Raw genomic sequence first — 13,758 nt, forward strand, 5'->3', positions numbered from 1 at the left:
GACTTCCCTATTATACATGGCTGGTTGAGGGGAGTTATTGTAAATATCACTTCTGTCTCTAAATATTGAAGTTGCACCACTGAGTAGTTACACTTATTACTTATATGTAGAATGGTTGACAGTTATTTATTGTATAATATTATGTACACAAAACTCGAAGAACATAATACCCTATGCCTACAATTGAAATTCTATAATTTGTAAAATAAATCTGAAAAATTCAAACTAGAGAGGAGATAAAATTAATTTTAGTTTAGCGCAACATCCGTTCTTATTACAATGAAACTTAGGGGTTTCTAAAATATAGTAACTATACTTTTGCCGTTTTGCCATAAACCGTATACATTTTATACGGCACTTTGGGTATGCAATTTATGATCATATTTTTCATTATAGGCAGGTAGTTAGGTATATTATATTAATACTTACTAGTCCGTACTACGTAATATAATGTGTATTATGGTGTATTATAATATATTTATACTACTATTATAATAATACTTTTAGTTACTTCATTTCATAATGAAATTATAATAAAGGTATACTCGTATACTCGTACGTACCTATTATAATTACAATTTTCCATAATCTATTTATCTTCTACAGTTTTATGGTATATTCCTGAAAGAAAGAAATTTCTAGTAATTGTTCATAAAATATAAACATTTTCGTCGCCTAAAATTGTTGTGTTGAATTCATTTTCATAAACTGCTATACCAAATACTTAAAATTCAATAAATTAATATTTGTACTTAAACTGTATTTAATTATTAAAGCGTCTTTGTCCAATAATAATAATTATTGGGTAATCAATTAATAAGTAATAACCAATTCATTAAGCTGCGTAATATAATGGTATTATTGCATTTTATAAAATAGTTATACTTGATTTATATTTATAAAATTATAGGAAAATATAAATTAATAATATATTTTAAATTTAAACATAAATACTTTTACAATGTCTTTTATATTGTTTTAAAACCATATAATTTAATATAGATAAAATTGAAGTATTTTGTTTGATAAATAAAAAGTATGAATATCAATTATTAATTAATCATTTATGAATCTAAGCCATAAAAAATTTTACTGTAATTTATTCAAATTTAATTTAATGACTTACCTTGCGCACATAGTATGGTAAGATGAGAGTTTTAATAAGTATTTTTAATATGTTTGCATTACATTAAGATATGCAATTTTTTTTACATATTAATTGTTTATAGTTAGTTAATATGAGTAAACTATACATTTTATTATAATATGTTTTTTTCATATTACAGTATAGGTACTTGTATTTTTGCAATTTGTTGAAAAATAATTTTAATCAAAACACCTTGTTTCGAATGTTGTTGAGTAGTAAGACTATGATAAATAATTAGATTTTCAAAATCATAAATGAAAATATTATGATGTCTTGTTTTTGTGTCCGATTCTTGGTCAAAAAGACGGGGTGGTTTAGATTCAAACTTTTTTGTTTGCTCTATAAAAATAATTAATTGTAAATTTTTCTATTCACATCACGATTTTTAGTTTAGCGTGATAATACTGAAACAATAATAAAATTACAATATAATCAATTTCTAAATTAGTCAATGATAACGCATTATTTCGTAGGTACTCAATAATTGGTAGATATAGTTAGTAAATATACTTATCGTATATCAAATTATATATTATTTTATATGTACAATAAAAACAAATATTTCTGAGATCAGATTTTATTTTATCCCAACAATCGTATACAACTTCTGAACGGATATGTTACATTTAAAATATTAATAAGCTGTAAACTGCAGCAATAGAGAATTGATTAAGTATGATTATATCAACAAATCAAAACATCTCATTGTATATATTTTTGTTTTTTTTTTTTTTATAACATTTAGTAGGTAAATGGACGCTTTTTAGTAGTGAAATTTAAAGTTTTTTTGTCAGGAAACCGTAATATTTTGTATACTAAACAACAAGTACCAATTAAAAATTAGGTGTAATAACTTAATACATAAAAAAATTAAAAAAAAAAAACAACTAAAACATACTAGTTCAATAAAACGTTTGTACACAAAATAGTAATCATATTTATTAATAATATATGTATATATAAGTATATATACTACCTAAGTCGGTACTGTACACGATTCGTAGAAGGCAGGGATAGAGAAGGTTTGCCACAAAAATCTCATTAGGAAATGGTATAAACGCTTATTTAATCATTTCAAAAAAAAAAAATAAAAATAAAAAACATCAACGGGTCACGATATTTATCCATTTATAATAAATATAAATAATAATAATTTACATTAACAATAATCCCTCAAATACAGCTCGAATACTCGTATTATGCGTATTATAAATTAGTAAATTTAATAACAATGAAAAATAATAAAACCGTCTCTACCGGTGGGCGTATTGTTATAATTTGAGCATTTGAAAATGTACATGGTTATTATTTCGTTTCGTATTTTTAGGATGTTATAATAATATTAAACTTAAATGTCAGTCGACATTTTATACCTATGCCATCGAATGTTATGTACAAAACGCATGATTTTTTTTAAATATTGTATTCGAGGGAAAGTATTCGTAGGATATATATATTATAATATAGACAACCGAAATAAGAGTGAACGATATTTTAGTTGGAAAAACCAACCACGACAAAAGTCATTTTAGAACGATTCAAATTGTTTAAAAAAAAGTTTTTACAGGATTTAACGGATTATACATTCGGAAATGAACAGCGTTATTTCACTCGGATGTATGTCCGTCCGTGATGTATATAATATAATATATATATATTTATTATATCGGTAAGGTGACCAGCGAATAACTTTTATAATATTTCGTACCTAATTCCTATTGTTTTCACGTGTGCGCGCTGTGCCGGATTTGTCGTAACTACATATTATTTTGTTTTTCTCATTTTAGTATACCTATATAATATAATCAATAATAATTAATAATAATAATAATAATAATAATAACAAAACAAAAAACAAAATCAAATGAAATAAAAAAAAAAATCAACATTCATAATATTATAATATACTCGATAGGTATATTAGTATATATATATATTATAAATATGTGTGTGTGTAAATTTGGCATCGTTTTAGACTAGAACGATACGGCGTACGAATCATCGACAATAATCATAAAACAATATAATATTATTATGTATTACTAAATATTATATCATAGGTAGCAACAATAATCATTGTAATATTATCGTAGCGGGGTCATAATGCGATGTCGAAATAATTTTTGCGACCGAACCACACGGCCATCGTCTGCAGGCGGCAGAATGATCGAACGACACACAATAATTCTAGACAGACTTTTTCCGCAACTCTGCAAACGACTTGAGAACGGTAACGTCTCTCGTTTCGCGGCGTAGGGGGTTACCGAGACGGTTATCGAGGTCCGTACGTGTATACCGCGGTCGGAATTCGCCGCAGCTGCAGTGGAGTGACGGTGGCGTGACGATTATTGTACCGGCGGTGCCGCGGCGGCCGCGGACGCGATGATTGAAGCACCACCGATGTTTGCGGCAGCAGCGGCAGCGGCGGCTGAAGCCGTGGACGGTTCGATGCCGGTCTCGGAGTCCGGACTCCCGTAACCGCTCGATCCGTCGTCGACTCGTCCGCCGCCTCCGACTCCTCCTCCACCGCCGACTCCTCCGCCTCCCACGACGACTGTCGATTGATGTGCAGACAGCACTGTAGCACCGGCTGTTGCGGACAGGAACTGGTGGTGCTGTTGCTGCACGTGTTGGTGTTGCTGCACGTGATGTTGCTGTTGTTGCTGTTGCTGTTGTTGTTGTTGTTGCTGCTGCTGCTGTTGCTGTTGCTGCTGACCCGATGCTGGTGATGCGGTTGCGCCGCCGCCGTAACCGATGACGGCGGTGTCGTACGGTGGTAGTGGTCGCCGTTGCTGTTGCAGCTCGACCGAGGTGGCTCTGCACCGGTCCACCTCGTCGGTCGGTCCTACAACGTCTCCTGCTGTTGCTGCTGTTGCGTGGGCGTGTTCGTTTGCCGCTGGCTGCTTAAAAATGACAAAACAGAAAATCGGAGTTGAAAATATGACGATTATTTGAGTTTGTAGTCGTATTAGTATAATATTATGTTATAGATCGATCGATCCAAAATCGCCCATAATATGTATCTTATAAATTATGAAAACTTATACTGATCGATCCCTTGTCCCCCGCGTATATGGCCAACTATGTATGTGTGACACCAAAATTGTGAAGAATTTCCTTTTTTTACTGTTCAGCTTTTTTTTTTTATGAGGACATTATTAGTATTTTTTCGATTAGATGGTGTGTCGTACTGTCGTGTATGTGTTTGTGTTTATGTGTGTGTGTGTGTGTGTGTGTGTGTGTGTGTGTGTGTGTGTGTGTGTGTGTGTGTGTGTGTGTGTGTGTGTGTTGTACGTGCATGCGAATTACGAGTATATCGAGTAGTAGTAGATATATATTGTGAATTTATGATAATATAAATATATATAGGAAACTCATATAATGTGTAATATAATTCACGTGTTAGCTTACACTTAAGTAAACTTTTTGACGACGTCTTTAAACCAAGTTTGGACTGAAATTGAGTCGTTTCCTCTAGAGGCCACTATTTTAATACAGTTCACAACAAACAATAGCGTCAATCGAAAAGATTTTATTATTGCGCAATAATAATGCATGTCTTACTTAACGGAATTATTTTACGTGTTTTTATTTTTAAAGAAAAATATATTATAAATTTGAATATCTTTATAGTGAGCCTATACCATAGGTTATAATATATTATTTAATATTAAAATAATTTTAGTTTTGAAAAAAACATGTAATGCGATCAATAATAATATTATTTACATATTATATCAAACTAATAATCCTTGCATCAGTAAAAAATAATTAATCTTCAATACACCAATTCACGAATTAATTTATATAATGAATCAATTCGCGAGTAGGTTGTTAGTAGAATATTTTAATTATTAATTTTTTAATAATTGAAATTTAAAATTTAATTAATTAAATTACTAAATATTTTTTATGCCATCAATCTCCTGTTTTGTTTTAAGTGGCTTATAACAATTAGCAGAATTCGCAATTATTATAAAACAAATAATAATTTTTCATAATTTAATATTTAGTAGATACAATCGAGAATATATAGTAACTAAGCCAAGAGTACAATTTCTTACAGCTCCTCTATGATGCATGTAGTTTTTGAATTTATTTACCCTACGGAATACTTTAAAAACCTTTACATTTAAACGTTTTTATGTTGATAAGTAATGTGCACATTCGGGTGCATATACGTACGTCGTACATACTATAATGGTAAAAAAGTTGTTGTTTTATATGTTATACGATGCATTTTTTATGATATTTCCAGAGTCAGAAAGTTCCATTTATATTGCACACGCATAAATGTGCCTGTCAGTTTTGTGAGTACTCTAGCGATCGCAATTATTAATGTAGGATCGTAAAATTTTAAATTGAAACACAGTCGTAGTCTAAATACATCGTGTAGTTTTATTGTGACGGTGGTGTACGATTATCATTTATAACCACCGATACAGGCATTGGACGCGTTTTCATGAATTATGGTGCATGTCAATAATATACATTGATTTACCAAGCATGGTTAGTGGTTACCGATATTTTAGATTCTGGGCGAGAGTGGATTTTTGTATTGATTTTACAATGAAGAGTTTTTTTGTGTGTATATAGATGATTTATAGTAACAAAAAATGCTTTGATTTTCAACTATGGCGGTGATTTACTGATATCTGGTAGAAATGGTAGAATATTGAATCACGATGGTTTTTTTAAGAAGTCAAAATAAAAATTCCTAGTATTTTTCAAAATAATCAGGAAAAACAAAATAAAATTAAGGGGAAACTGGATATTTTACGAAAAACGAGTTTTGGGCAATATCTTATTTTCTTTTAAGTAACTCGAAAACAAAAACGAATAACTTGATACTTGAAGTTGTCAACTTATTTTTACATACAATTTTTTATACATAATAAAATTTTCAAAATATTTTAATGTTTTTGATCCATACTCAGACATTTGCAAATTTTGATACATCTTTTAGTTTTATTTTTAAAAATATTGATAAACATATTTTCGTTTGGTTAAAAACCTCTAGGTTATAAATTCTTTATACGCCAATAAATTACATTTGATTTTGACGTTTGTACTTGAATATCAAATTTTCAAAAATATTATTTTAGATTTTGAGCGAACAATGAATGTATTTTTTATTTGAGAGCCACCCTTTTTTCTAGTAAATTTTTAAATAGATGATTGATTTGAAAATGTTTAGTATCTAAATTGAAATTCGAACGAGTAATAAGTTTTGAGTTGTTCAACTTTTGCAATAAGGGTATTGTAGATCCATGAAAATATGTATGAAAGTATGGAAACAGTGATTAATTAAAAATAATTTAAGTAGTTAATATTATAGTCTATTAACACTTCATAACTTGTAAAAATTATCGAAGTATAAATTAATAAGTAAGCATTATATTAAATAATATATTAATTTGTTTATAAAACTATTTTGAAAGACTATTATCGACATTAATTAGTATTTGATATTATATAGTATACACTATACACATTTATTAGTTATATTATATTATATTTATTAATTACTTTTTGGAATTTTAAATAAGTCGCATGGACATTTTCAAAATAAAAATAAAAAATAAATAAGATAACAATTTACCGTTAAAATGTTGTGTTTCGTTCGCGATAAAGTTTTATGATACTATTGAGTACATCTTAAATTACATTAAAAAAATTTGTATTTGAAAATATTTTATAGTTTTAGTCTTAAAGTATACTTAAAAATTTTAAAAATGAAAATTTGACGAGATTTTTTAGGAAAAAGGAGGTGTTTGTGAATTATTCTGTAGCCAGCAGACAATGCCGTAGCTCGTAGGAATGTATAATCGAGATTTGTCAGCAAAAACTGTTGCGGAATGAATGTCTCTACTTGGAAATATTCTCTCGTCGAAATCACACAAAACCACGTAGTCAAACTTAATATATAAGTATATAGGGTTTTATACCTAACGTCTGTATACCTAACATCTAACTTACAATATGCAGAGACGCTACTTAGCAAATTTAACTATTATGTATACATACAAAATTGTAAAGACAAATTATTTTTCGAGTCGGCGAGATGATTATAAGTGTCTAAAAGTTGAAAATTAGGTAACGGATTTGAATAATCTAGCGTACGGTACTACGAAAGTTTTACACATTTATGTATAATAATATTAAATATATAACCGAAACTGAAACGATATAGAGCGACCTTACGTGTAATCTCGCTAAATATATACGAAGGTTTATAAGCCAGGTACATGATACATGGACTAAAATCTAAAATAATTAATTTTAATTAAACATCCATTATAAATTATCAATAAAATATCAAATAAGTTAAATTTTAAAATTTGGATTCTTTTGTCCATGTTTGAACTACTACCCTAAACACAGTACTGGATTTACCCGCGGTATACGTTTTAGGTATGCAAGTAAAACTTTAAGTTTTGAGTTGTGTGTGTATAGGCACGAGTATGTGTGTGTGTTTGTGTGATTTGTGTTGCGTTGTAGTGCGAGTATAGGGCTGCCCCATCGAATGTCCTACCTGTAATCTACTGACTTGCCTTCTTATGTGCGCCAGACTGGACGAGTTGTAAGTGGCCATATTCGCGAACACCAGTCGTTCCTCGTAGTCGTATTCGCACAGAATCTTGTTCTCGCACAGATAAAAACGATCGCCCACGCAAAACCTGTAAACACATACGACCACGTGAACGTTTTTAATATAGGTACGTATATATTATAATAGGTGTGTGCGTAATTAAAGTGCAAAACGTTTCGTATCGTTTCGACACGTTTTGACCGCGAGTGTCATAATGTAATAACGTCGTACTACACATGACTTATATTTTAAATCGTGTTTAATAATAATAATAATAATATACGCGATAATATTATATTATATATACACGATGCGTATAATATATATATTTATAATTTATTATTGTTAACGTTTTTTTTTTTTTTTACCTATGATTACACTGTTGACACGCGAAACACTCTAAGTGGTAGACGTTGTTTTTGGCCCTCATCACCATCTCGAACGCCGGTATTACCTTGTTGCACGCCGCGCAATTGCCGGTCGCTCCGAATAACCTGAAAATTACATTAGCCTTACATGAATATTATAATATCGTGTCGGCGATTAAGTGACTGCGGCGGGTTTTGTCCGTGTAAAATAAAACGCACACACTCTTGTACTCTTTATAATGTGTACATACCCACGCGCGAGCGTGTGCGTCCGTTATTCAAAACCCCGTCGTGGTGGATGGCCGCGGTCGGGGATGAGTGTGCGAGAAAACGGGATTTATAAATTTTGGATAAAAATTTGTTTAGAATAATAATATACGATATACTAATTATAATATCGGCTGCATAATATATACGCACCTATATATAATATGTAATTTAACCGTTCGTTTTCTCGGCGTCTACATTATACATATATATATATATATATACTGTGTAGGTACATACTACATTGTAAGTTATAACGCTGATAAACCGATTTAATGGATTTTTGACGTTTAATTATTAGACTCGAGCGTAATGCGTCTGTGTGTGGTGTGTGTGTGCGTACACCTTCTCTTTCTGGCCCGGTGCAGAATATCATATAGAATATTATTATAACAGTATATAATATATTAATATAAACTTTATAATATAATTTGTATTATACGTCTATACCATACGTAAACCGTACTGTATTACTTTGCACAACAGATGTTCGCGTTGTAATAGTATACGGAACGTCGAAACGAGATGCATTTTTGATACACATAGCGGACCGACCTCGTACTTGGACGCCTCTGGCCAGTATTATCTCGTTATAATCTATACACAGATACTGATATACACGTACAGACGTATTATAATGTACGTAAAACATGCGTATACGACGTATATTATAATACACCAGTGTCCAGTATATTGCGCCGTCCTCGTTGTTATTGTGTGTGTGGCAATTGAGCACTACTTTAAAATACAATTTTTCAACACGGTTCATTTTGTATTATGTATCTCCGTTTCGACGATAAAAACGCCCGGATATTATAGGTGGTTTTTAATGTTTATAGTATTTTTATGCTGATCTCTATTTACATCGCGTAAAACGTGTCGGGTTGATCGGCGTTATAACACGATAATGACAAATTTAAAAATAAGCCTATAGGTATGTTTTCGAACCGGTTCGAGCGAAAAATAAACCAACAGTTTCTATATAGCTGAACAATAAGTTATAATACCTATAAAGAGTAAACGATATAAATATGAAGAAAATGTAAAAAAAAAAATTCAAGAATCCAATTCATACGACCGCATTATTATTTCCTAATCTATTATTATATATTACTCGTTTTTGCTCATTATTATGCACGTTCGACTATAGGAAATTCTAATTTGTAACTATATATACGGGCGCATAAATAAATAATTTCAACGATTGTTGGCGTTTCCTGCAGTTGGCTGTTTATATGTGTTGATAAAATTTTGTCGCATTAACATTTGATTAACAAACAATAAAAAAAAGTAATATGACGTATAACGCGTACAATACGAATATTAGAAATTATTATTTATATTCGTTTCGTGAGGGACGGTAACGCGTGATATTCGTTCGTCAAATTAATTCGGCCCGTCCAAACGCGACGACGACGACACATTGTCCGTGTCCATTCATTAGAGAGAAGCTTGCGAATGACGAAGTCTCGTCCACACACTCCGAGGGGCGTGTATCTGGAATCTTTGTGTGCGTGTGTGTACGTATAGTATAGTTAAAGGGGTGATATGTATATGTATAATAATAGTAAAACAGTCGGCCTGCCCCATTTCTATACAGACACACACACATGTATTAACTTGGCCGGATAATATGTGTGCGTGTGCTTATATATACGTGCAGATTGTGTTTTCCGTCAGCGGCAGAGAGTTGACTTTTGTGCCGGGCCAAGCAGCGGCGTTTTGGCCGACATACGGTTTTAATTAAATTCAACAGCCGCCGACGGGCTACGGAGAGAGAGAGAAGGAGACAGTGAGTGAGCGAGCGTGTGAGAGAGAAGCCAGTGCCCCTTCCTCCTGCCGTTGTAATTTCCACTTTCTGCGATCACTTTCATAAACGGATTTAATTGAATCCGGAATAGGTGTCTCTCCTCCCACGCACTCGGCGCCCATTCGACGCTATCCTCTAGACTTATTTTTATTTTATTTCCATTGCTGATAATTCGGCATTCGCGCTAATTAAACCCTTTCCCTTCACCAGCGTCGCCGTCTCCTCGTCCTCATATTGCACCATTTATCCTCTCGCTGTATGTACATATAGAAGAAAAACGATACAACAATACGATTGCGCTGTACCGTAAAGCTTTTATAGCATACATATACATATAGTGAATGTAATAATATACTTCTGTCCGTTTGTATAATAATGTATATACAACGGGCGGACAGCAAATAGAAATTACATTTTTCATTTACAATTGCGGGTTACGGAAATTCCTGATTGATCGACCACGAAAAAAAAAACGCGCAACAATGAATTCGAAGTAATACTTTTTTGGACGACAAAATATCGAAACGAAATATCAGAAAGAAGATAATTTTTTATTGCTCAATCAGTGGGGACCATGCATTTTTCACCACAAGTGCAATTATCTTTTCGATTTTATAACGCGAAATTTTGTCTAATTTGTAAGTAATATAACTGCATGTTGGTTTGAGTCACATTTATTTAAATTTTACAACCGATAAGATTAATACAAATAACTGCTGCTCAGAATATTTACCTAAGGTAGTCCCTTTTGCAGAGTATCAGGTTGGCTTTGGTGTACAACGTGGATCCAACTTCGCCTAAGCGACAGTCACAGCAGCCGCATTTGAGACAGTCCTCGTGCCAGAATAAGTCCAAAGCTTTGAGCAAGAACCGTTCGGTAATGCGTTTGCCACAGTTGGCGCACTCCCTGGCTATCATCGCCGTGCTGCCGTTCAAACCTGTTAATGTGGTCGCGGTCACTGTACCACCGTTGGTCACCACGCCGCCGTTCGTTTGTTGATGTTCTATTAAGGACAATAAGAAAAAAAATATTATTAAAATCGTTTCTTCAAAATTTTTTCACATCATTGGCGTAAGAGTCATAATAAATATAAACCTAAAAACGACTCGTAGAGTATGAGAAAATATATTGAATTATACTTATAGATAGTAAAATAATTTTAAGTCGAGTAGTCATTTTAATTAATAAATTATTGAAAGATTATTATCAGAGTATTATTACGGTAGACTAAGTCCGTTAAGCAAAACTTATAAAAACTAATTATGTAAACAGTGAAAAGTGTATACATCGCATTATTACTGTTCACGGATGGTTTTTATTGATTAAATTTATTCAATTTACTCACTCAATAATAATACAATGCATGGTTATAATAATTGATTATAATATATAATTATATACATACATTAATACATTAATCGATTTAATAATTTCTATGTATAAAGTAGTTTATATGTTTAAAAATATGTTAACTTATTAAGATGAGATGAATAACCTTTTAATTTTATAATAAACAATAATATTTGTCAATATATTTTTATTTTTATTTTTAAAATCATTTAATAATCGTATTTTATAACGCATAATAAATTATATAATAGTAATGTAAAGCATTAAAAAATTGCATTTGTTCCAAACGATTAGCTTACAAAAAAAAAAAAAAAGGAAAAATAAGCAATTACAATTGAAAATTTGTTTTGCAGTGATGTTGTTGTAACTAATGAAGAGGAAAAAACGACGGTATATATACTATATACATGCAAAAGAAACGCTGTCAATATCAAAGTAGCGTAGTAACATTGTTCGAAATTTGCCGAACAAAATATTGCAAATTAAAGTACACAATGTAGAGGTTTCGTCTGGGCTCTTTAATTACGTGCCGGCTAATTTTTATTTTTTAATAAAAATTAATACCATGAACTGCGCTTGTAAAACAGCGGCTCACCCGCTGCCACCTTCTCTTACACACTGCACGCCATTACATTATGCATCATCCGTCTTTTCAAACTTAATTTTAAACTTCTCATAAACGATGCTCTAAACTTATTTCATTTAAATTTCATTTAATTTGTATAGATATATACATCCGATTCCCGCGCCCGACGAACATCATCCTCCAGACTTTAATGAATTTTACTCGCCACTTCCCTCCACCCATTCGACCGTCCATCAATTTAATCCCAAAATCGACTTAATGAAAGTTCCGCTTTCTTCACTACTACTACATCTTGCGAGACACGACAATACTTAAAGCTGTTTTACAACGGACTTTTCCCCACATTTTCTCTTTACCCCCAATACTCACCGTCTATAAATATATATATATATATAAACACGCCGATTTCATCATCGATTACAACAAAAAAAATTCAAATTACCGGTAAATTATTTTACAATAGTGCATTTACTTAAAACCGCAGTCGTTTTGAAAGTGGGTAATTTTATATCCAATCAAAGTGGTAATATTATTCAAGTATAATCAAAGTCGATTCAAGTAGCGTATATATATAACTTAATTATATTTATATACAATATACAATATACATTATTATAATATTAATAAAAGGTAATTGTACGAGTATGATATAATCATTACAAATTTTAACATTAACCGAAATAGGCACACGTTGTAATAAAGCTTAGCGTGTATTGACTTTATATATAAATTTACGATGACTATATAATGTATAGTAGGTAATAGCAATTAAGTACATACCAAGTGAGATAAGCACGAAAAGTAATTATTTTTGTTAAAAAAATGTTTAATAACTTATAAACATAATATTATTATTATATATATAATATACATACATACGTAAATGTTTAAGTATACGTATGTAGCGGGTCTATAGTGAAGTATAAAAAAATGATTTATAATACACTTGAATAATACAATAACAATAAAAAAAAAATGCCACGCGCTTTTGAATAATGTGACGCGTTTCATCCGTGTATTAGGTTATTCGACGATTGTCATAAAGCATAATAAAAAGCATACAAAATGCATTCAAACGGCGAGAAGAATGTACGACCACTTAAGTGAGTGGGTCTTTTCTCACAGGAAAGCAAAGAGTGTAAGCTGAATCGGTAAAAAAAAAATTGAATTAAATAAAACGAAAAAACTTTGATCAGTCGATAAGACGTCTCTAAAAGCATTTTAAAACGTGAAAAAAAATAATTTAATTTAATTTATTTATTCTAAAATATTACAAGGTCTTTTCGTATATGAGCGTGTGGCATTTTGATGCCGGCAACATAATAATCCACTTACCGCGGTGGATTCCGCCAATAATAAAATCTCGCTAGCCACGGAACGTGTATATATCTATATATAGTTAATGGAATCACTTTTTATTGCGCTTTGATCGAGATATTTCCTTCGAAATAAGTTTCGAGCGGTTCCACCTCCCCTTTCTTTGTTAAAAATAAATAAATAAAAATAATATAATTATGTTAAAAAAGAAAAAAAGATTTTTGTCCTGTACGAAATAGTGGCTTTCCATTAAGCTTCAGAGGGGTTTTATACTGCCCTTAGGAGCCGGACAATCCGGGTACGAAATGGATTCTGTAGTC

The 13,758-nt window shown here is 31.4% G+C and overlaps 1 protein-coding gene across 5 annotated transcripts in view; it reads right to left on the reverse strand.

Moving 5' to 3' along the window:
- Positions 1-1,708: 1,708 nt before the first annotated feature.
- The window catches only part of LOC114131605 (LIM/homeobox protein Lhx2-like), a 94,726-nt gene continuing 82,676 nt past the window's right edge, over positions 1,709-13,758 (reverse strand). For 2 of the 5 annotated variants that reach the window (XM_050199240.1, XM_050199239.1), the window contains 4 exons: positions 10,918-11,188; positions 8,108-8,233; positions 7,683-7,827; positions 1,709-4,050 (listed from right to left, as the gene is read on the reverse strand). In XM_050199240.1, the coding sequence (XP_050055197.1) occupies positions 3,493-4,050; positions 7,683-7,827; positions 8,108-8,233; positions 10,918-11,188 (1,100 nt within the window). In that variant the 3' untranslated portion in view covers positions 1,709-3,492. The remainder of the gene's footprint in view (positions 4,051-7,682; positions 7,828-8,107; positions 8,234-10,917; positions 11,189-13,758) is intronic. The other 3 variants (XM_050199243.1, XM_050199242.1, XM_050199241.1) reach the window with 3 other exon arrangements.

This window comes from Aphis gossypii, chromosome 2 (assembly GCF_020184175.1).
Source record: "Aphis gossypii isolate Hap1 chromosome 2, ASM2018417v2, whole genome shotgun sequence".
Lineage (NCBI taxonomy): Eukaryota > Metazoa > Arthropoda > Insecta > Hemiptera > Aphididae > Aphis > Aphis gossypii.